Source organism: Hyperolius riggenbachi, chromosome 5, assembly GCF_040937935.1.
Source record: "Hyperolius riggenbachi isolate aHypRig1 chromosome 5, aHypRig1.pri, whole genome shotgun sequence".
Classification (NCBI taxonomy): domain Eukaryota; kingdom Metazoa; phylum Chordata; class Amphibia; order Anura; family Hyperoliidae; genus Hyperolius; species Hyperolius riggenbachi.
In genome coordinates, this window is record NC_090650.1 from 70,750,484 (window position 1) to 70,775,858 (window position 25,375).

Genomic DNA, 25,375 nt, shown 5'->3' on the forward strand with positions numbered 1-25,375 from the left:
TATACTGTATTTTCTAAATAACCTCTAAATTAGATTGTAAAAATCAAACCTAAATCAACCAAAATTAAATTGCAATCATTCTTTTACAAAAAAAAAAAAGTGAAATATGTGTATGATTTTTTATACTGCTGAAACTGCACTATTGTATGTAAGTTATTACCAATGTTATACTGCAGTTTAAATATTCACAAAAAATACCCCCACAAATGGCATGCTCATTTGATACAGTCCTGATCTATTTCTGTATCATGCCTGAAGAAGAAACTTAAAGTTTAGAAAGCTTGCAAAGAAATCTTGTACAGTTAAGGTGGCCACACACCATACAATTTTTTAAATATCTTTTCAATTCCAGAATTTCAATCATTTTTTCTGACTGATTGTAATGTTTCAAAAATCTGACTAATGAACCACACATATATGTTCCCCCAGCTATGAAAAAAATGATTGAAAAAATTGCTTGGATCTGTAAAACAAGTAATTGACAATCAACCCTACACCATTCAATTTTCAGAAAAATTGATCAGAAAAATCCACCGCTCCCGATCTTCTTTGAATCTTTATTGAATAGAAAAGGGAAATTCAATCAAATTCAAACGAATGAAAAAAAGCTTTAGATTTTTTAGGACAACTAATTTTTTTCTATCAAATTGTCAATATAATCATTTTATTGTATGGTGTGTGGCCACCTTTAGTCATTAAATGTATCACCTAAACAACTTTTCTTATGTCTTTGGATTTTCTTTATGACTAAAGGCCCATACACACATCGGATTTCCGCGAACGACGGGTCGTCTGAACGTCCCGTCGTTCCGTCGTTCGCCCGCTAAGTCGGGCGTGTGTACCGACTATCGTTCGCTTGATAAGAGTGAGTCAAACTCACTCTTATCAAGCGAACGATAGTCTGTTCACACGCCCGATTTAGCGGCCGAACGACGGGACGTTCAAACGACCCGTCGTTCGCGGAAATCCGAGGTGTGTATGGGCCTTAACGCCTGACCACACGCAATCAGGAAAGTGTGACTAATCCTTTTACTCTATCTCTCGATACTGTGACATATTACACTATTGGCTCCTGTGTTTTCTCCTCGTGTTTCTCTGTCCTTGGATTCTCAGGGTCTATCCTTCTCCGAGTTCGCCTATGAATGGCTTCAAGGGGGCAAAAAAAATCTGCATAATTTATCTGGAAGCTATTTAGAAAAGCTTTTACTTAAACGTAAGTTGATAGTGCAGTTATTTATTAAAGAGGAACTTTAGTGAAAAGGGGAAAAAAAAAAATCAATGCATTGCAAAGTGAGAAGTTAAAAATAGAAGATAGATCAAGAAATGATTGATCTTCGCCATGTAATTTGTTCATTATTATTATTTATAAATTGATTGATTAAAGCACCAACATAATCCATGGAGCATATTGTTTGATCCACACTCAACCTGCATGTAATCATCTTTACTGCTGGCAGACATGAAAAAAACAGTTAACACCAACTTTCTTTATCTATAACTACACCCCCTAACAATGCGATAGGCTAAAAGGTTGGGGTTTTTTTTATAGATAAATATATATGCACAGAGGTAGAAACTAGTTGCTTGGCAACTGGAAACAGGCATTATTTCCCACAATGCAATACTGTTCACAGACAGTAAACTGTCAGGACCTAGGTCGTGACATCACACTGTGGGAGGGGTTTCACCACAATATCAGCCATTCAGACTGCCCTGATGATGTATTTGAGAAAAGGTAAAGATTTCTCATGGAAAAAAGGGTATCAGCTACTGATTGAGATGAAGTTCAATCCTTGGTAACAGTTCCTCTTTAAGATCCCCCTGATCTCATAGTTGCTCTTCTGCACTCAAGCCTATGTTCACTCAAAGTGCCCAACCACAATCAATAGAAATGTGAAAAATAAGACTTTCCCTGGGATCTGATAGGTTGATTAAAGAGAACACAGGATAAAGAAAAAAGCACTTCCTCAGCTTGTCGGCCCTGCAGTCTGTCCAGAACGGTTATACCGGTCAGGCAGCAGTCAGAAACATTTTCTGTACTTTGTGTTACCAGAAAAAGCTAATCTGGCTCTCTATGTTCCAAATCTTCTCTTTATCTGTGTGGGCTTCATCAGTCTCCTTATATATCTGACACAAGTGGTTATGTTTTCTTACTGATAAATTACTGTGTCTGCAGTTTCCTCACACTTTCAAACTACAGGCTGTAATCTTATTTGTACGAGGAGCCTGCAGACCCACAGAACTGGTTTTCTTTTACCACCATTTTCGAACAGTGACTAAAAACATTGATTGACAAAAAAAGAATTTTACCATTTTATAATGGCAGTTTTAGCTGACAACATTAAATACTACAGGCGCAAAGCATTTTTCAAAGTTTGCCAACAAAGGCAGACTGGCCTTTGTTGGAAGGCAAGTAGTATGTTGACAGGTAGACCACATAAAACTTAGGCTGCGTACAAATTGACAACATATGTTGCCTGCTGGAGTCAGAGGGATGACAGAGGGACAATATTTAGCATGTGCGTGAAGTCACGTAGTGGGCAGGGAAGCAGCGCAAACAATGGGACCGGCAGAAGATATGCATTGCTGGGGTTGAGTAGATCCACCCGGCGGATCACACTTGCAGGTTGGGAGTTGCTGGCTGCCTGCCATACACATGCCTGATTGTCGGCTGAGACAGTCATTATTGGCCATCTCAGGTGACTTAAGTCAGGCGTGTGTACAAGGCTTAAGAGAAAATATCTCATTCTTACATAATAAAAATTATCTTCCTCCATTGTTGCTCTGGCTAGATCTCCCTCTCTGATGGTGCAGCTTCCACTGAGAGGGGCCAACTGCAGTTGTGGCACTGCCCTCCTGAACCACATGACCATGCTCACCTAAAGGTCAGCTGGATAGCTTACTGGTAAGGCTGTTGTAATTGATGCAGGATTTTAACCTTTGACTAAGGTTTGAATCTTGACTCAAGTCAGTACGTGAAACAGTAAGGAGTCTTTGAGCAAGGCTCATGAATGATCCTTGTTGCCTTTGAAGCGGTGCGTAAGTGACTGCAGCCTTGAAGTGCTTTTAGTCCATCAGGAAAAAAGTGCAATATAAATATTCTGTATCTTAGCGCAATATAAATATTAGGGGCCATATCCTATTCTAGGTGATAAGTAGCTTGCAGATGTGAGCTACTTATCACCTTGCCATTGCATGAGGATTACCGGCATATCCTATTGCCCATATCCTTTGCATGATGGCTGATCGTTAGGGAGCATTACTCAGGTGAAAGCCTGAGCAATGCTCCCTATTACCAGGCGATGAGGAGTGAGGTTTACACTGTGGTGCTGTCCTTCAGTCCTTTCACCTGAGTAATGCAGACCATCACCACAGATCTCTCTTCATTGCTAGCTACAGCAACTGCCCCAATCCCCAAATAATAGCTTCCACTCTTCCCGAGGGGAAGTGGGTGGGGCAGAAGTGCCAGAAGAGCTTGACTGCTTCCCAGCTTTGTACACTTTATGGGGGAGGTACTAGGAATGGAAAAAGCCACAGAGAGGTGGCAGAATGGGTGGCTCAGATGCAGCCTTACTGTCTCTTCAATTTCCAGGGGAAGAGGCTGGAACTACTACTACAAGGGATGGTCAATGAAATGAAAATCATTTCAAGTTGATGCAGAATTATGCAAATATTTTATGCAAATTGATGCAGCTTGAAAAAAGACTAAGGGCTCAAACCCACTAGAGCGATTTTGTGAGGGTTTAGGGAGCGACTCAAAATGCTAGCGATTTCCCTAAACGCTCAGCTAATGTTAATGGATAGGCCAAATTCCACTGGAGCTATTGCGATTACCAAAACGCAAAATGCAGGACATGCAGCATTTTTAGTGTTCAGCGATTAGCGTTAGCATTTCTGCAATGTCAATTATATAAACACTGGCGTAATCGCTCATTAAAACCTACACAGATTTTGCTAGCGTTGTTACATTACTGGACACTGTAAAAAAATTAAAATTAATTGAAAGGACGAATCAGAATTAAAAACACTAATCGCTAAACAATCACTGGTAAAAAGCTGACACTTTTTAAAAACGCTACCAAAATAGCCAGCAATTGCTCATGAAATTGCTTACAAACCGGTCATTAAAAACGCTAGCGATTGCCATTAGCGATAGTGTTTTGTAGTGGGTTCCAGGCCTTATCCAATTTTACCTCAGCAGGATTTGTTTGCATCATTTTTAAGCTGCATAAATTTGCATAATGCTGCATCAGCTCAAAATGATTTGCATCTAACTGACCGTCCCTAACTACTACTATTTTGAGGGCCCGTTTCCACTTGTGCGGTGGGATTTGGCAGGGGAAAATTTTGCATGCGGATGCGAATTTCGCATGCGGTTGTATGCAAATTTTCATGCGAATTCGCATACGATTTCACATGGATGACTATGTATGCGAATTTAACTATGGCATTGCCTGTGTGCTTTTCCATTGTTTCTATGCAAAATCGTATGCGAATTCGCATGAAAATTCGCATACCAAAACCGCATGCAAATTTCTTATAAAATACATTGTAGGCATATCGCATAGCGGCATGCGGTGTGCGAATTCTGATGGCTCTGCCCTGCAGATTTTTTCTGCACAGAAAAACGCTCAGTAATCCTGACGAGTGGAAACAGTCCCATCCACTTGTATTGCCCACGCGAATTTGCATGCGGAAAGCGCATGCGAATTCGCGATAGAGGAAACGGGCCCTAACTTCAGCCACTTTTAACAGGTAGCAAACTTTCCTTCCTGCAGTTTATTTTCTGATTTGGTTAAAGTCTTTCTATAACTTTTAACACATGGTGGGCTGAAGTCAATTCTGTTATCTTTGAGATGTTAAACTGTTATGCCTGCACTATTTTTTTAATCAATGTATCAATATAGCATACTTGAGCTATAGGCATTTTCTGTTAAACTGTATCAGAGGCTGTCACTCAGAATTGGCTTTTTTCAGCTTTATCTTTTGGTTTCTAACCACTTTATGTGTCGTCTTCTAACGGACTTGATAATAAAAAAGGAAGAAATGTTTGTTTTCATAGTATTAAGTCCCATAATAATTTCATTAAGTGCTGTTTGCCACATACAAGGGGTTAAAGTTTGCAAAGTGGTTAGTTATGAAAAGAGCAGAAAACAAAATGAAATACATATTGTTTCTATAATCTCCATTTATTTCTCTGCATCTCAGAAAGTTCAAGTTTGGTTGACAGACTCCCTCAGACTTGCTGATTGCATAGCGCAGTAGCCTCAGTGCACTCCTTGGGTGGCCATTCTTCTTTCCCTTATGCCAAGAAGCTCCTCATGTTAGACTGAGAGGACTTTAAAATGCCATAAAACATTATTGTTGATCATGATCCTCTAAAATTTGAGAAATTGTTTTTACTATAGGAAGTAAAGGGGATCAAAAGTAAACGATTAACAGCAAACCCTAAAAAATATTCAGGATACGTATTTTTATGTTGATTATCCTGGTTTCTGCATCAGGAACCCTTCTTTGCTGTGTATTGGTATGTAACCCTTCCCTCTCAGTGATGTTTAGCCTAAGCCATGATGTCACACAGATTCCTGTCCCAGAGCACTCTGGGAGATCAACTGATATTCCTTCAAACTACACAGTTGTGTGTGTGTGTGTGGGGGGGGGGGGGGGTCTTACACAGTGATTGACCTTGCCAGCAGAAAAGATGGCAGCATCAATGATACATTTAATAATGTAAATCTGGGTGTGGTATGATGTTACAATGAGTAAATAGACTAGATAACGTATACATTAATACTGTAAAATAAATGTTATGTTATTCCCTAGGTTATATTCAATAAACTTCCTTTACGTTTTTGCATTTTTTTTCAATCCTCTAACTTCCATGCATGTTCAGGAATTTCAAATGTTTGTAAAGATTCAACCTATTTTTATGAAATGTTTTGTTTTTATGAAACTGTGACGATGTTTATGAACATTTTATTGTATCATGATTGTCCTAATTCACTCATCACTACTTAATGACTACCTCTTTTTCTTTCAGAATATATGTCAAACTAAATTCTGTGCTTTGAAATGAGTATGGGTTAACACAGAGCACTGCTGACTAGTCTGTAAAAAATATAAATATCCCAGTACTATTGTATTTTGGTCACATGTACGTTGGCCCAACTTCTTCCTGGTCTGAGAGCCTTTTCTGTGCACCAGAACCAGGTTAGCTTGGTTAGGTTCCACACTCATCCTAGCTCTGGAGTCAAAGGCATGCCACATTAAGCCAGAGATGTAGTGCCACCATAAATCCTCCTTTAGAGGATGAAGCATAAGGAGAATGAAGACCATCTAAGATCATATTTTCATTAATTCAATACCAACGTCTTTCGGACCGCACTGCTCTGACCCTTTTACAGACCAGAACCTTTTTTAATTATCATTATCATTTTCCTATGTGATCACTGTGATTGGCTGTGATTGAAATTGACTCCCACCTGGTGAGTTTTGTGGTATCAGAAGTGTGAAGCCGGGCTATTGAAAACTACACCCTGGCAGAATTAAAGAGGAACTCCAGTAAAAATAATGTAATAAAAAAGTGCTTCATTTTTACAATAATTATGTATAAATTATTTAGTCAGTGTTTGCCTATTGTAAAATCTTTCCTCTTCCTGATTTACATTCTGACATTTATCACATGGTGACATTTTTACTGCTGGCAGGTGATGTCAGTGGAAGTAGCTGCTGCTTGCTTTTTTGGCAGTTGGAAACAGCTGTAAACAACAATGCAACGAGGTTCACAGACAGGAAACTGCCAGGACCATGGTCCTCACAGTTTCCTGTGGGAGGGGTTTCACCACATTATCAGCCATACAGAAGCCCCTGAAGATCTGTTTGTGAAAAGGAATAGATTTCTCATGTAAAAGGGGTATCAGCTACTGATTGGGATGAAGATCAATTCTTGGTCACGGTTTCTCTTTAAGGGAGTTCAAACAGGATGTAGATTTCAACCAGCTCTGTCCAGAAGAGGGTAAATTAGAAGTTCTCCATTTTTATTTTAATCTAGAGTATGACACTTATGGTTGGAGTAAGAAGTAATTGTTTTTGCTGAGGCATGCCATTGCTTCTACTTGGAAAAAAAATCTCCTAATCCACAGTGAATATGTAAATCAATAGTTCTGCTTTAGTACAAGCTGAACAGTGATGAGCATGAATTTTGCATTATCGTAATTTTGCTTCGTAATTTGCAATTACCTGAGGAAGCAGGCAAGCACCCGCGAAACAAGTTGTCAATTTTATGTGCTCAAATAAAAGACCTTTTTTTTTTAATAAACTGGCCCAGTTGAAAGGATCGATAGCTTATTAACCTATCTTTTATGCATTGGGTGTCTCCAACCCTGTTTTAAGTGTCTCTTCTGAGCAGAATGTGCTGTCTCGTTGAGAAAACAGGTGGGAGCATTAGGTGCTCCACTGAATGAAATGCAATAAAAATCAGCTTAACCTCCTTAGCGGTAACCCCGTGTGTGACACGGGGTAAGCCGCCGGAGGGTGCCGCTCAGGCCCTGCTGGGCCGATTTGCTTAATTTTTTTTTTGCTGGACGCAGCTAGCACTTTGCTAGCTGCGCCAGCACCCCGATCGCCGCCGCCGCGTGCCCGATCGCCGCTATCCGGTGCGGCGCGCGGCCCCCCCCCCCCCCCCAGACCCCGAGCGCTGCCTGGCCAATCAGTGCCAGGCAGCGCCGAGGGGTGGATCGGGTCTCCCAATGACGTCCCGACGTCGCTGACGTCGGTGACGTCATCCCGCCCCGTCGCCATGGCGACGGGGGAAGCCCTCCAGGAAATCCCGTTCTTTGAACGGGATTTCCTGATCGCCTATCGCCGGAGGCGATCGGCGGGGCTGGGGGGATGCCGCTGAGCAGCGGCTATCATGTAGCGAGCCCTCGGCTCGCTACATGATAAAAAAAAAAAAAAAAATTAAAAAAAACTGTTGCGCTTCCCCCTGGCGGTATTTTTCATACCGCCAAGGGGGTTAAAGTGGACCCGAATTAAAAATACAAGATTTCAGAAATAAAATCTATTTTCTAAATTATAATAATAAATAGCAGCCTTTTTTTCAGCTGCATGATGACAAATATAAAATATTTTACATTTATTGGAGAAGCCCCTCCCTTCCTTTCACATTGCTGGCAAATAATCCGGCAAACTGGTGGAGTAGATGGTGTCCAGCAAAGGAGGAATTGCTAATGGCTGCCACCTGTACAAACCTAGTTATGCAAAGAGAAGGGTGAAAAGCATGCACTGAAATGCTCATAGGCTTGAAGGAGAGTTTATTTATCTTTGTATGTGTCAGAGTGGTTCAACTAAATATTTTGAATTAAAAAAAGTTTGGTTTGGGTCCGCTTTAATAATTGTAACACATCTAATGGCTGAGTTGGAGCAGACAATGTGGGACCTCTCTACGCAGACGGTCACCTGAAATAATCGTGAGTTATAATTTCCAGGTGACATCAGTACAATGACTGTATCAGTCAGAGCAGTGACATCAGACCAATACACTGTGAGTAGTACCCCTACTTCAGTGAAGGTAAGTATTAACCTTTCTTTTCAAAGGGATTTTTTTTATTTTTCCAGAATACAAAAAAAAATAATTTCTATTTCCACCTGCTCTTTACAAATATGTCACCTTTTCACTTTTTTGTAGCAATCCACATTAAGTTTCATGAAGTAAAATTGCAATTGCCAATGTAACAATGTCTTTCTTTCCTAATGTGACTATAACAGGTACTTGACTTTAAACAGGTACATTTTGTAACTTATTGTCTAACAGCACAGTTGGATCTTTTGGCATGTGGAAATCTTGATAGTTAGCTTGTCAGAACATATACATATATTTTTCCTCTCTCTACAGGGCCCATGGTTGAATAATTTTGCATTTGTATTGAACAACAAGTGAATAAATGGTTTAAAAACTCTGTAGTAGTGGAACCATTATCAAAAATGTATTCTATAGCTGACAGTGTGTTTGCTCTGGCACTTCTAGCAAGATTTAATAATGTACTAGCAGCAGTGACTGCACAGTCTAGAGAATGCACACAGTGAGTATTGCTGTATTCATCCATGCCTTGTCTTTTCTTTCATTGTAGGAAAGTTAACAAGTGTTACAAGGGGCGCTCCTGTCCTGTAATAGTTCACTGCAGGTGGGTATTGCTTTCTGAGTAGACCTTCATCTCTCTCCAGAAACATGCATAATGGCTTACACCAACACCTAAGCTAAGAGGAATAGCAGGGATATCATCTTTACTTCCTTAAAATGCCAGCTGCCAGACAGTCACACTATTTTTGAACTTACCGTATATACTCACATATAAGCCGACAAGGAGAGGTAGCTATTTGTACACTTCACAGCACTCTGCTCAACATACACTCTGCTGAACATACACTCTGCTGAACTGACCTTGCATACATTGCATTGTCACATTCATACCTCTTTGTAAGCATGCCTCACTCTGCATCACATGCACCCACTCTGCCCCACACACACCGTGGGGAGACTAGGGGAAGACATTGCAGGGTCGGCTTATGCGCGGGTCACACATTATTAGTTGTTTTCAGGGGCAAAAGTTGGGTGGTTGGCCTATACACGGATCGGCTTATATGGGAGTATATACAGGTGGTAATTTGAGTCAAACATAATGAATAAGCATGCAGGGCACTCAGTGGTTACTTGATCTGTGTGCTTATTCTGGGTCAGTGACTAATAATATCATAAATGCATCAGCACAGCAGCCAAGCGAGTAACATTTTCAAAAAGGATTTGTCAGTCATTGTCCTTGCTGCATGCTTGCTTAATTTTAAACCACATGGCAAAGTTTATGTTGGCAAACAAATCTCTGTGGTGCCCCCTCCTGCAGGTGTCACCCCAGGCCTGTGCCTGGTTTGTCCATGCCTAAAAGTGGCCCTGTGCATATATGCACCATTATGGCTATTTCATAGGGCAGCTGACAGGCACTGAATTCTCCCTCTCTCAGCTTCTCTCTTGCACCGGCCGAGTGCATGTTAGCTCTCAGAACCAGTGGTAGACAGGTAGCCATGAAATCACGTTGCAGTTCTCTGCTGTTGGGTAACGCCACCGTGTGTCAAGCACTGACATGCGTAATGTTACAAACGCTGCCATTCAGCTGCATTTTAACTGTACTTGAATGCTGCTTGTGGGCGGCAAACCGGACACCGGACTTTCTAACAAGCATGCAGTTCAGCCTCAGTGTCACCTTTCAGGATTGAGCTTGGTCTTCAGGGCAGTAGTGGAGGGAAGAAGGGATGATGGTATTGTGCATAATTAAGTGGCTTTCTAGGGCAAGGGTAAGGGGGGGAACAGAACGCTTGGGGGTGGGCGGGGGGTGTTGCTGTTTTTGGTTTTTGTTTGTTTTTTAGATCCAGCGTGGGGGACACTTGTAGACATGCAGGTTCTACCTAGCGTGTGTATGTAGTTTAAGACAGAAAAGGATATGTATAACTCTGGGTCCAAATTTAGCAGTAACAACCTGCCATAGCCTCTCTCTCACCCATCTCTCCTCTGTTCAAAGACAGATCAATTTTGCGATGGAGTTTTGTTTAAAATATATTTTCAAACCAATGACATTATTGAAGTGTGCCTTTGTTGCATTAACCTTGCAGCCTTTTTTATTGTTTGAATTGTTCTGCTGGTAGGCTTTTTATCTTGGTGGATATTATAAACAGTTCAAACCAAATTAAACTTTCATGCGATAAGCGTCAATGAACCCGAGGAGCACTCAGGCTACACACAGACCCTCAATTTAATGGTGAAAGGAATTAGTTGCTTATAGAAGTTGTTCTGTTGTTGCTTTTAAAGCTTAAAATAGTCATTTATTGTGCTTTCTTTTGTAGTTTGTTTGTTTACTGCCCACATTGTAAGCAGTTTCTGTAGGCTAAGTACCTTTTTATGTGTTCTTTTTTTTAATATTGCTTTTTGCTGCAAAACTAACTCTATCGAACAATAGTTAATCCCTGCTGAACAGCTTGTGTTGATTAAAGCTTTCTGGCTTTTTGTTTTTTTCCTGCTTTTTGTTCCCACCTCCTCTTTTATACCACCTTCCGTTTAGCTTCTCCCTTATGACATTAAGCAAAAAAAAAATCATAAGAGAGAAAAGGCCCCTTTTGACTTTTATTTCTAAATATATTTTATTTGCACAATTTCAATGTTTACCCGCCAATAGAACAGAAAAGGCACATTGCAATTAGTGAGATTAACGCCATAGACACACTGTAGGATATACAAGATGGAACTAATTTAGAATTGCCATTGCCTCCCTTCACTCCCATTTCCTCTATCTCACACCCACCATCAAACCAAGCTTGTAGCCAGAAAAAGAAAATGCGCAGTTATGGGTTCATTTTCCGGTGACTTATAATTAAATGCACCCAGGGATCCTCCGATGTCCTCCAAACAATACCATGAGGTCAAAACACATGTCCTCATCAGCTCTTTAACTTCACTGGGGGAGAAAGTATCCAATATATATTCCCTCCAAGTTTTGAAGAAGCTCTAGGATCTCTGCTCTAGACCCTGATACACATTCAGTTTTTCCGAAGTAAAAAGGGACAACATCACCTTTTTTAGCATCCTTAAAGTGAACCAGAGACGAGGCACCCTCATGTATTTTACCATATATATTAGTGGGAACATTACAGAAAACACCTACCCTGCTCTCTGTTTCATCATTAACTGCTCAATCTGCTTGTTAGCAGCCCTGATAAAATCCCTGACTGAGCATTCAGTCTGGCTTTGCTAAGGAATCATTATAGCTGAGTCTGTCTTCTCTTATGTCTTTTCAAGACCAAGCATGCCTCCTTCTGTCTCTGCTATAATGACTCAGCTATAATGATTCCTGAGCAAAGGCAGACTGAATGCTCAGTCAGGGATTTTATCAGGGCTGATTAGAAGCAGGCTGAGCAGTGAAGAATGAAACAGAGTGCAGGGTAGGTGTTTTCTCTAATGTTCCCACTGATATATATGGTAAACTACAAGAGGGTGCTTTGTCTCTGATTCACTTTAATTGAGGTGAATTGAGAAAATCCATACTTGGAAGATGACTCTTATAGCCATTGCTGAGATTATATGAAGAGTGCCATAGGACCACCTCTGTCTTCCTCATCATGGGCATCATAGTGATGAAATAGCCAACACCTTTGACTTTTTTGTTTCTTTCCCCCGGGGAACACTAACTACATTTTATGATTGCTTTACAGCGATGGTGCTGGGAGAAGTGGGACCTATATCCTGATTGACATGGTACTCAATAAGATGGCTAAAGGTGAGCATTGATAGAGCTGTTTTGTTGTGTGTCCTATATGGACATGGTTGCCATGGTAAAAGGGAATAATATAGATCCACTGGCCTTAAAGGCAAGCCAGGAGGTTTCTCTGTGTGTTTTATACTTATAGTTTTGTACGTATGAACAAACAGCTGAATATCTACCGAGTCATCAAAGGATAAGGTCATCAAAGGACACCTATAATATTAAAAATATATGTATGTCAGTGCAGATGTAGAATCTAATCAGCACAGATCATCCTAAGCAATAATGCTCTCATACGAAAATATGGAAGCTGCTATTGCAGGCCTCCTTCTGCACGATCCTCTGACTTACATCCTTTCTGAACTTCTGACATTAAGAAGTATGCTGATCTGCATGCTTGTTCCTAGTGGTGGACTCAAAATTTCATTGTTACAGCCAGAGAACTGTTATTTTCAATATAGAGCCAACAATAGCAGCCTCCACTCTTCAGTTGACTGGTTTACTTTGAAGGGTTCAACACACACAAGCAATAGAACACAGCAGTACATGCATCCAGCTACATTTAAGTGGCCAGCAGGCGCTCGTCAGCCAATCAGGATGCACTGTCATACACCCTTTACCTGCCATACCACATCTAGCAGCCATTAGCATTCAGGTGGGAGGCTTCAGTTGGACGCCATCGCAAGATTGCGTCGCTAGCAGGACCGCCCCGTGCAGGCATCCCTCCCACAGGGGTCCCTCCCTAACCGCTCACCTGTCCGCCATGTCCTAGAGCTGAAAGAAAACGTTTAAAAACACACGATTGGTTCGCACGATGACCAGGGGCCCCGGACCTCTCTCACTGGCCCGGGCCCCAAGGCCAATATGCGATACCTGGAGGGGAGTGCAGGGGGGCCTGGACCTCTCACACCCAGGCTCTGGACCTCTCACATCCAGAAAACCCACCAACACTGCCTCCATACTGAATGCTAAATTCAACACACACAAGCAATAGAACACAGCAGTACATGCATCCAGCTACATTTAAGTGGCCAGCAGGCGCTCGTCAGCCAATCAGGATGCACTGTCTTACTTTGAAGGGTAGCAGATAGTCCATAATGGGGTTACAGTATATACAATATGCATTTAAACTGCATTCGTGATTTTGCCTTTTCCCCCATCCCACCGATGCCTGCATCAGGTTTTGCATTTTCAGAGCTCACCACCAGACATTGTCCTTGTCTGAAGGACCTTTTATCTTTTTTTTTTTTAATGAGGTAGAGGGCTTTATACCTCACGAAGCATCCTGCTTCTCCCCCTTCCCATCCAATTTCAGCTGTTATGCCTTCTTTTTTTTTGTTTAGCACACTGCCATGGGTATGTATAATATGTATGTGGGACACTTCAATGTTGGCATGGGATGTTGTGGTTACAATTGTTTCTTATTGGGTAGGAAAATATCAAACCGTAACGCCTCCCTCCCTTGCATTATTTTCTTCTGAATGCCAGACCCTAATGTCCGTCCATACATTCACCCCTCCCTGATGCCTAACCCCGTAGAGATACGCAGAAGTACACATGATCCACTTTGCTGAAGCAGGGAAGAAGATCAGATCTTTCCTCCTCCTTTCACAGACTCAACAGGGTTGCATCAGGGAATGTTAAACCTATTACAGCGCCCCCAGATGCTGCACCCATGGACAGATGTCCCCCCACCCCCGTAGCTATGCCTCTGACTTGCTATCCTGAATGATGCCTAACCTTAACCAATAGCCCTTTATGGTGTCTAGCAATAGATTCAAACAGCTGTCTTTAAGGCTGACACATAAGTTATATGCATGGCCCACATTAGGGGGTTCTATATTGATAGCATGCATATCCAGTTTTTTACAGTAAATTTACTGCACCGAGTCTAAACACTTAGAATTAAGCTCTGGCTATTCTGTAGCTGAGATTGCTGGCACTGGCTGATCACCAGTGCCCAAAGCAAACATTCAGACTGAAGCACCAGCATTTACTATTCTATAGCCAAGGGCTGACACCCAAAACAAAATGAACTATATCTGCCCAATTGTAAGATCAGAATAATTCAACAGCAGTGAGCTTCTGGGCTCTATGTACCGATCCACGTCCCAGACTGCCTTACCCAATGACAAAGGGTATTATTATAAGTTAGTATTTATGTAGCACTGACATCTTCCATAGTGCTGTATAGAGTATATTGTCATGTCAATTAACTGTCCCTCAGAGGGGCTCACAATCTAATCCCTGCCATAGTCAAATGTCTATCTGTATCATAGTCTTGGGCCACCATGTATGTGTGTGTAGTGTATGTATCGAAGTCTAGGGCCAATTTAGGGGAAGCCAATTAACTTATCTGTATGTTTTTGTGATGTGGTAGAAAACCAGAGTGCCCAGAGGAAACCCACAAAGACACGGGGAGCATGCTATTCACTATGCCACCGTGCTGCCCGAGGGTATAGATATACGTTCTAACAGCTGTTTGTGATGTATATGGAATCACACATGACTCACTGGACAGAATGACAGATCCTTTGTTACATTAAGCATTTTACATCTGCAGCATTTCATCCATATATTTAGCTGTCGGCCTGAAGCTTTTGTTTAATTTGGATCTTTAACTTGCATTCGTATAATAATTAGGGTTACTTTTTTTGTGCACACTGTATTCTGTATAGGTTTTAGCATGGAATTTTACTCTCTTAGCAAGCACAGCACTGGCAGGGAGAGGCATATTTTTTCCATTAGGTGTGAATAAAATTGTTGACTGTAGGAATCGTGATTGGCATCGGCAATGAGTACAGCACCATCTTTTCAGCATTAGTCAAATTAGTCTCAGCTCTGTTGTAACCCCGATGTGGTGAAAAAAAGAAGACAAGACTTACAATATATACTATTTATATCTATACAAAAGTAAATGAGGGGGAATTTTCTTTCTGGCTTCGCTCTTTCAGGCACTTAGATTGACTTTGTTGCAGGAACGCTAAAGAATGTCATTTATTGACTCCATTCTAGCATGTAATGTCAAATTCCATTTTAAGTGTGTGCTTAGTCTTGCACAATAGAAGACAAGTCATGTGAAACTAGCTGAAGAATGGAGTCACAGGGCTTTCTTAGGTTGCTGACCGCCATTTTGGGTTTGACCTGCTCCCTCCTTCCAGTGGGGTGTGCAATTTGAAATCCTCTGACCTGGTGCTTAGGCTGGCGTTGAACGGAAAGATCAAAGGCCAACGCGGGCATTTCAACCCTGCTGAGGTGGGCCTTTCCCAGGCTGTCACACTGTGAGGCAGCCAAAGGTTTTGTTCTGACAGGAATCTAGGCCTGGTCTGTGAGGCCTAGGGTCTTCTTTGTCTAGCTTGAGAAGCTTGAGGCCCAGGTTCAGAATCTAGTGTTCATCAAAATGATCAAAGGCCTCGAAGCCTCGGACATGAAATCTTTCTTTCCATTTCCTTTTTCTTCAAGAATGAATTGTACAAGTACCAAAGAATTCAATTTCCAAAGCTTTTATATTGAGTGCGAGCTCCAACTTCAGAGTCCTTCAGTTTTAAAGATAAAAATGTTAGTGCATTTTTCAGGCTGGGCCCAGCTGCAGCACTTGCATCTGTGAGCAGTTCTTTAAGTGAAAAAAAAGCCTTTAAGGATTAAGGCCTTCAGTCTTTAAAGGAGAATTTGAAGAGAAAAAAAAAGTGATGGGTTGCGTTCTTGTTCAACTGCTTAGTATATTGCAAAGCGGACAATAATGTTTTAAAATAAAAGTACCCGTAATAATGAAAACTAGCTCTGTCCAGTGGGAAAGCTTTAAGATGGACCAGTCTTTTGTGCTTTGGTCAGTGGTTGCTATGCTGCTGGGGAAGGAGAACATTGAAGAAACTCAGGCCCATATGCAATTACCTTTTTCATCTGAGTTTTCTACTGGGTGATATTTTTACAACTTGTCATAAAAGGCTTTTTAGACCACCAGCAAGCAAAAAAATACTCAAAATACTGTTGATAGAACTTTTTAACTAACTTTTGGGTACTTTTTCAATTGTAAAATGCTTAAAAGTTATTTAGAGAATATGAAAATGATCTGCTAGGAGATAACTCTACTAAGTTTTCTCCTAGGTGATACATTTTAATTTTCTCTGTAAAATAACTTTTTAGCATTTCATCATTAAAAGGGTACCAAAAGTCTTAGAAAATGTACTATGAAAATAATGTTGTGTATTTTCTTGCTTGCTGGGGGTTTAAAGGGCAATGGCATTATATTGGCAAGGTGTTCAAATATGAACTTGGAGAAGACTAAGGAGAAAAAGTGAGTTGCATATGGCCCTCAGTGTCCCAGGAACCCTGAATTATGAAAAAGTGTCTTCAATTACGTGGTGGCAATTCCCAACTCTGGCTGAGGTCATAACAGATCATAGAGAGGATTGCTGAAAGATTCGTAAAAAAAAATTAAAAATCAGATGTTCATTGTTAGTTTTAATGATCGTTCGTGAAATTTTTGTGCACGATTATCTGACAATCGATCATTTCAAAGCTCTGTTTCAAACTACTATAGTCTTAAAGGGAACCAGAGACGAAGCACCCTTGTGTATTTTACCATATATATCAGTAAGAACATTAGAGAAAACACTTACCATGCTCTCTGTTTCATCCTTACTGCTAAAAGTGTCAGTCTGGCTTTGCGGGGAATGATTATAGCTGAGTCATTATAGCAGAGCCACAAGGGGGCAGGCTTGAAAAGACACCAGAGAAGACAGACTCAGCTATAATCTTTCCGTAGCAAAGCTAGACTGAGTGCTCAGTTGGGGATTCTTATCAGAGGTGATAAGTCAGATTAAACAGAGAACAATGAAACAAAGAGCAGATTAGGTGTTTACTGTCATGTTCCCACTGATTTATAAGGTAAAATACAAGAGGGTGCTTCATCTCTGGTTCTTTTTAAGTGTGTACATAGCTTAAATCCTTCCCATGTGGGCCACTTCCCTCTTTAGCTTTGTGCTTTGAATTCTATATAATAAATCTTACAAATATTGGTCATTCATTTTGTTGTGCAAAAACCAAACCAATGCAGGGCGTAAAGTTGTTTTCTTTAATGTACGGTTGTTAACCACGGTTGGTTGGCGAAACTATCTTACTTTAAAGCAAACCTGAAGTGAAAATAAACTTAGGAGATAATGTAGTGTATGTGTAGTACAACTAGCAAATATAACATTAGTAGCAAAGAAAAGAGTCTCATATTGTTTTGCAGTACAGGAAGAGTTAAAAAAACTTCAGTTGTTATCTATGCAAAAGAGCTTCTCTGAGCTAATCGACCCGTTTGGGTCAAGTACAGCCCTGTTTTCTGAAGCACGTAAACAGCCAAGAACCTGTGAGAGACAGCTTGAGATAAGGTTTTACTGCAGGAAGGTTCAAAGGGTCATTATTTCTGCTTTGTTTTATAGCTTAAAATACATTGTGTGGTTTTTAAAACTGCAAACATGACATAATTATGCAAAAAAAAAAAAAAAAAAAAAAAAGCTATATAACTGAAAATAAAAATAGGAGACTCTTTTCTTTGCTGCTAATATTCTATTCATTATCTGTACTACACATTCAATTCATTATATTGTACGTTTTTTTTTCACTTCAGGTTTGCTTTAAGTTGACTACTAAACTACGATTGTGAATATTTATACTATATGATAAGGCTTAGTCTCTCTCATTAAACCTTTTGCTTTGATGTGATTTGTTGATCATCTGCTTCTACAGTATTTTATGCAACAACCGTATCTCCGCTGTAGCAGACATTAATGGTTCTTACGTGAAAGATTGTACCGTTACGGCACACAATAGGCAACCCTCTCCAGAGAGAGCACTCCCCTTTTTTTCTTTGCCTACGTTGATGATAATCAAAGCAACACTCCTCTTTTTCTGTACGGACATCACAATTGCATCTGTCTGCAGCATCCACTGAGGCATGAATTCCTATTTTTCAATTGGTCTGCTGTCCGAGGGGAACTGGCTAGCTAGAAATTGACAGATGCAGCTGGAGTTATCGTGTGCTCTCTGAACTCAGCCCAATTTGTGGTTTGTTGCAGGTGCTAAGGAGATTGACATAGCCGCCACTCTGGAGCACTTAAGAGACCAGCGACCAAGCATGGTGCAGACAAAGGTACCGTCAATTAAACCATAGTAGGATTAAAATGTATTAAAGGTTTTAAGAAATTGATTTGTGTTAAGAGCACTCTGTTACCGCTAATAAGGATTGTATATGCTGTTTATAACATGTATAGTATTATTGCGCCTTGCTGATGTGTGTATTCTCTTTAAAGCGGTTTAAAACTCTGACAAAATTTTCAACAATGTGTTTTCCTACTTTTTATAACCCATACAATTATCATATTTGCTTTTGTGCACAAGTATTATTATTCATTTAGACATTATAACTTCCCAAAGTTCAGTTAATTTATTTTTAAAGCTGCTGGTGCATTTTATTCATAACTGTTGTAATTCTGTTGTGAATGCAGCCACCAGTGATTTCTGACCTGTGTTTCACCCCAGGACTCATCAGCTGAAGTCCAGCACAGCCAGAGAATGTTTACATAAATGTATCAAGTAAAGAATGTGTACACAAGATAAGCTTAACAGCAGTTTGGATGCGGGTTCTCCCTGCAGAAGAAAGAGTCAGCCCTGTGATGTAACCCTTTGAATGCTGTTTTACTGAAAAAAAAACATTGTGTTAGTATATTATATGCTGTAAATAATCTTTTACAGCAAAGAAGAAATTCTGGGTTATGTTACGCTTTAAAGAGACTCTGAAGCGAGAATAAATCTCGCTTCAGAGCTCATAGTTAGCCGGGGCATGTGTGCCCCTGCTAAACCACCGCTATCGCGCCGCTAAACGGGGGTCCCTTCACCCCCAAACCCCCCACTGCAACACTTGGTCGCAGACTTGGTCGCTCCTGGAGGCAGGGCTAACGGCTGCAGCCCTGCCTCCAGTCGTGTCTATCAGCGGCGCATCGCCGCCTCTCCCCCGCCCCTCTCAGTGAAGGAAGACTGAGAGGGGCGGGGGAGAGGCGGGAGATACGCGCTGACAGACGTGCGTGGGGCAGGGCTGTGGCGGTTAGCCCTGCCCCAACCAGAAAGCGCTCCCCCGCTGCACCGAGGGGATTTGGGGGTGAAGGGACCCCCGTTTAGCGGCGCGATAGCGGTGTTTTAGTAGGGGCACACATGCCCCTGCTATCTATGAGGTCTGAAGCGAGATTTATTCTCGCTTCAGACTCTGTTTAAATAATGTTCTGTGTTTATCTATGAATATATTATGTAGATTAAGATGCAGGAGAGCTGTATATGTAGTTGAAAGACTGTAGTATGAGTTTTTACTCCAAATCACGGCATTCCCAGCGCAAAGTGTGCAGTGCGTTGCCGTATGATCTGTGCCTACTGCACAGATGGTGCAGCAATACAAGTCATTGGATGATGCCTCAAGTGTGCAGGATGGATGCTCGGTGCGACGCCGCACTCGCTTGAATGACAGGAATCCCAGCAAACCACTTACTGCCTTGCAGGGAGTATGTCACTGAACGGGTGGCAGCGCTATGCACATGACCCCATCGCCACAATGTGGTGCAGGGTCATATGAATATGGATTTCTGTGGTGTGATGATGCAGTGGCAGGCTCCTCTGCCGCCCGTTCACCACACTGCTTAGGGGTAAAAGGGGCCTTAAAAAAAACTGTAAATAAGATTATACATGGTCCAGTGAAGGCCGTTTTTGCACTCCAATCGTAGTACAATGGAGCCAAAATATACAGCGAGGCATGCAGTATAATGAAAGTAGACATCACTCCCACTATAAATGCAAGCGTTGCCCTGTTAACATGCAGTATGCTGTTGGTTATGGCATTGGAATTGCTACACTGAACCGCACTGGATGTGACAGCCCCATAGGACTACCATTGCATCGCGTTGTGAAGCAACGCATCGGACTTAGGGCTTGATTCACTAAACCGTGTTAAATTATATCACGGCCGCGCTAGCGTCTTCGCACGCAATGTCATGTTTTTGCTTGCAAATGCTACCGTGGGCGTGATATGAGTTATCACAGTTTAATGAATCAAGCCCTTACAGTGAAAGGGCCCTGAGGGTTTTTCACACTGTGCATGTTGCGCTGGTATTTCAGTGGTACCGAGAAGTTTCCCTCGCATTAGACTTGTGGTGCAACTATACATGATGCATAAAGTACACTGAGAGCACAAGGCTTTGAACTGGCAAATAAATTGCTCTACTTGCTGATTTTTATTGGCACATTGGCATCATTTTGCCTGAATCTCAGCTTTACATATTTGTACCTCTAATAAAATGACTACACTATTATTCATATTTATAACTATATCTATCTATCTATCTATCTATCTATCTATCTATCTATCTATCTATATATATATATATATATATATATATATATCGGCCTCCAGATTCCAAAGGGAGGCAAATAAACCTTTTTCAAAAACACTAAAATTTTTCTTTAGCTAGACAAATTCTTTTTGGTTACTTCCTAAGAAAATGACTGTAAGGATTTATCTGCGTGTTTCTTTTCTGTTTTCATTCATTATCTCAGGGCAGCGGCAGAAATCCATAACAATTAATGTTAAACAAAATACAAATGGAAAGGATAACCTTTAATCAGGCACCTGGATCAAGGTCTAATATACAGGATGTGTTCTCAGCTGGAAAGGAAATGATAATCTACTATTTTTAATTCATGGTATCACCGCTCTCATCCTGTTTCATCTCGGTATCATGCCGTTCATAATGAGAAACCGTGACATTGTTGCCAATTTTGTTTCTTGAGTAGACAGTAATTAAATACAGTTTTACTTATCTAACTTTGGATGTCATTTGACTATAAATTCCAAATAAATTATAAGAAAATATTGAAATCCTCAAACATTCACTCTTCTGATTATTCAGATAAATACATACAGGCATTCCAGTCCAGGTGGTATTCAATGCATTTTCCTATCCTTATAGTGGCTGGAATATTCTTGATTTTTTTGTATGCACTATTTTTGGTGCCTGATCATTTTGTGGGTGGTTTTGCCCATATGGCTATTTTTTCAATAAAGTAGTAAAGTTATCCTGTTAGTGAATAACAGATTTTTTTGTTGGTTAGGGTTAGGTTTGTAGTGGGCTTTAATTTGCTTACGTGTACGTTGGTCGCTGGTGAGTTGGGCGCAGGGCGGGCCGAATGACAAATCTCCCTCCTGACGATAACCTCCCCAGCGGCGTTATATGCTATTCCTCCTCCGAGTTGTAGCAACTTGGAGGGAGATGTAATTTGAGGTCCAGCGATCGCCGGTTCCCCAAATTACTCTTGTGCGGGGCACACATCATAGCATTGCTGCTATGACCGCGCCCAGCTTCGGTACATTCCAAAGTTACCTGATTGGTTTATTTCTGTTAGGTTCTGTAAATGCTACCTCCATTGCGTTGCAGTGCAATGGACAATATAATCGCATCAAAATGCAATGCAGTTATGTTTTAATCGGGGGGAAGCTTTCAAACTTTTACTTTTGCAATGTGGTGCAATGATTTCCCACAGGATAACACAGCATGCAGAGCGTTACCGGTTGACTCAAGTGGTACAAGCATAAAGTCTATGGACTGTATGTTGAACTATATTGGTCACATCACATTACAGCATAAAATCTACTACTACAAAAAATTGTAGCAGAACAGCATTCAATCAGTTAAACATAGCACTTTGTTCTTCAGTGGAAAGCTTTTTGCTTCAGTGGTCAGCTTCTGGCATTCTCCAAAGAGGTGACAACATTATCTTTTGTTTACATTCCTTAGTCAGATACATTTAGTAAACATGACCAAAATGTTGGAACTGAGCTGTACTGAGATGAGAAGCAGAAAGAGCTGAGAAGTGATCGCTAGATAGATTTTAATATAAAAATACAGCAGCTATGCAGTAAAATGCAATGGCAGCTTTCAGAGCAGATAAACTGTACTTTAGGAATTGTAATTTGTGGACAGACAATATTATATTGTGCACAAAAGCCTCTGGTCTCAAACTGTGTCCACACCAAGGCCACACAAAGAAATCTCTGCCATTACGCTGTCAAAAACAATATTTATGAAAGCTATGGAACCTTGTCAAATGAATATTACTGCTGTGTATTTTTCATTATAATACACAAATAGCCCAAACAAAACAATAAAAGCTAATAGCCTCATAAGAGAAAGATGCCAGCTCCTTATTTTGCAGGCTAGCCAGTAATCACATTGCTCTCCTATTTCCAATCAGTTCCACTGCCCAAATCTCGCATGAAAATGCCTGGAAAATTATAAGTATCTGATTACTTGCCAGGGCTGTGTGCTCTCAGGAGAATTAGTCTTGATGGATTTAAACAAACCACACATTTTGCCAGCAGAATACAAATAAGAAATTGTAGGCTTTTCAATTAATTTGAACCGAAGGATTAAAAATCAGGTTAGAAATGCCAATTAGAGCAAGTCCCCAGGCAAACAGCCACCCAGAAGATTACTTTACCGATGTCTTTACATTCACAGCCCATGTAAACTGTTCTTTTAAATATCCTTTGGAAAGCTGCAGATATCTTTCCATTGTAGCTCATCATCATTTGAATGAAAAGTTTACTTAAAGTGCAGTTCAAGTTTTGCTTAAAAACACTGCTTTAAACTTGTATCAGTGCTGTTATTTTATTCTGTGCAATTTAATATTGCCCTGCCATTTAATTTTGCTCCCAGCTATGAATTTCCAAAATTGACTGAATGTTCACATTTCAAATTGCACTTTTTTCACACTGGGGATCTGTACTCTATTTGCAGTACAGACTATTTCCTCTTCCTCCGTAGACCGTGAGTTTCACAGGGCAGGAACACTTATTTATTTTCAACAGCTGTATTAATTGAGAGACTAAAAGCAGCTTTGACACTGCAAGTTCAAAAATGGCATCAATTAATTTAAAGAGAACCTGAGGCGGTTCCTTGGGGGGCAGATGGGACGCAGAGGCATGTTCTCTGCCTCATGACTTGCCTCTGTGTCACCGCGCTTTTGCCCCCTGAAATTCACGACAATATTTTTCATTTTCTCGGAGGGTAAATAGAGGAGCTCAAAACGCCCACTAGAGATGTTCCTGCAGGCTTTCCAGAGCTGCCATTGGGCAGCTCTCTCTCTTCCTGGCCACGCCCCTACCGCTCCCTTGCCTCCCTGTACTCTGTGAGAGAGAATCAATCTCTCCTTCCAGTGTTGTGACCCAGAAGTCATAAAAGTGGGCCAGAGCGACCCACAGGAGAGTCGGAGAGTGGCGTGTATGACGGCTACCTGATCCGCACAGGTAGCATCATTTTTTTTTTTTTTATGAGCCCACCTCGGGCTCTCTTCAAGTCTATCTGATGATAAGAACTGTGAAAATGATATCTCAAAACATCAATTGTTATTTTAAGTGTTAATTCATTTAAGAACCTGACTTAAAGATTTGTGATAGTTTTTCACAGTGAATGCATTATTTTCTCATTCCTGTCATTACCTTTACACACATGTTGGCAACACTAGGTGGGAGAGGTATACACTCACGTGATGCTTCAGCTGTACTTATACAGTAGATTCATCTCAGTGGTGCGCTACATCTCCTGGTCACCTCCTTGTTTTCTCACTTTTGATTGGATACCATATTGGCATTGGAAGAAGGGCCACCAATTTTTTTTATCTGCCCAGTCCCACCTTGAACCTAGAGCCGCCCCTGCTCACACATTTAAGAACTAATAACGCTTGCATTCCTCTCTGAATTGACTTTTCACACAATTATATTCTTCAGTTAAGGCTTCAGTCCTAAAGTTAAGCATTTGGTCCTAGAATTAAGAATTGCATGATGTAAATCAATTAGTAAAAACTACCTGATTTATCACCAAGTTGTTTAAAATTATATAGATTGCTGTGAAATATGTAGTGTCATAACTTTTTGTTGCAGCCCACGAGAGTTTTTTACTGAAAAAAATGCAGGGTTTCTACATTTTTCACTGTGTCTGAAACTTTAATACATTTACCAAACTGTAAAAATAAGCTAAAATCAATGTCCGATTTTTCTCCCTATCTTACAGGAGCAGTTTGAGTTTGCACTAACAGCTGTGGCAGAGGAAGTGAACGCAATACTGAAGGCCCTTCCACAATAAATGTTCTACATCTCCAAAATCCAGAGGATCCTTCTCTCACCCCCTTCTACCTATCAGTCTTTTCAAGCGTTATTGAGAATTGTGACCTGGTGTGTATCATGTATAGAACCCGCGTTAAGGCGTGTGGTCTGCATTGTTGTCCTCCAGTGCGAAGGTCATTAGCTTGCAGGAAATCCAACAAATGGGTGTGCTGAATACAAGTCCTGCTGAGAAGGTATCACCTAGCTGTCCTCTTTTCTGAAACTCAACACTGGAGTAAGACGTCAATTTATTTCCCAAGTCTCTTGTTTTTCTCATTCAGCGAACTGAGTTTAGTAACTTGGTGCAAAGACCAATACTTTTCCACTGCCACCAGTTTTCCACTGCTTATTTAAACTCAGCAAATTAAGTAGAATTAGTGGGTCGCTATGGGTTATTATATTTTGTGCATTTCTCCCATCTCATTCAATAAAGGCCATTGAATTGTGCACTTGTGTCATAACACAGATTTGTGATGTGCCGTTTGCTAGCCAGTCATCTGCTAGATTCTTTTTGTCAGGCTCCTCTAGAATTTAAAGGACTTATATCTTATTGGTTGATTGCTAAAGTGCTTTTCACTGCTGTTTGCTCCATTTTAGCAAATATGGATAATTGGCTAGTACACCAGTCAGTGGCGTAACTACGAATCATGGGCCACCCCACCCCCAGCAAACCTTTGATGGGGCTCCCAAATTTTCACATCCTTTCCCTTGCCTACCCCTGTAGACCCTCACATCCTGGGGGGCCATCTTGCAAGGGCCATAAAACAAAAGTGGCCAGCATGATCTTCACATCCATAACAAGTGGAACCCCAAAAATACCTGATCCGAAGGATGGATCCTTTATCAGAGGGAGTGAAGTAGTAGTTGGGACCCCCTTACAGCTCTG

The 25,375-nt window shown here is 40.9% G+C and overlaps 1 protein-coding gene across 5 annotated transcripts in view; it reads left to right on the top strand.

The window, feature by feature from the left end:
- PTPRN2 (protein tyrosine phosphatase receptor type N2) overlaps nt 1–24,936 on the top strand; it is a 1,331,885-nt gene extending 1,306,949 nt beyond the window's left edge. For all 5 annotated transcript variants that reach the window (XM_068235852.1, XM_068235856.1, XM_068235855.1 and 2 more), the window contains 4 exons: nt 9,129–9,182; nt 12,253–12,317; nt 18,365–18,438; nt 24,398–24,936. In XM_068235852.1, coding sequence (XP_068091953.1) covers nt 9,129–9,182; nt 12,253–12,317; nt 18,365–18,438; nt 24,398–24,469 — 265 coding nt within the window. In that variant the 3' untranslated portion in view covers nt 24,470–24,936. The remainder of the gene's footprint in view (nt 1–9,128; nt 9,183–12,252; nt 12,318–18,364; nt 18,439–24,397) is intronic.
- Nucleotides 24,937–25,375: the final 439 nt, after the last annotated feature.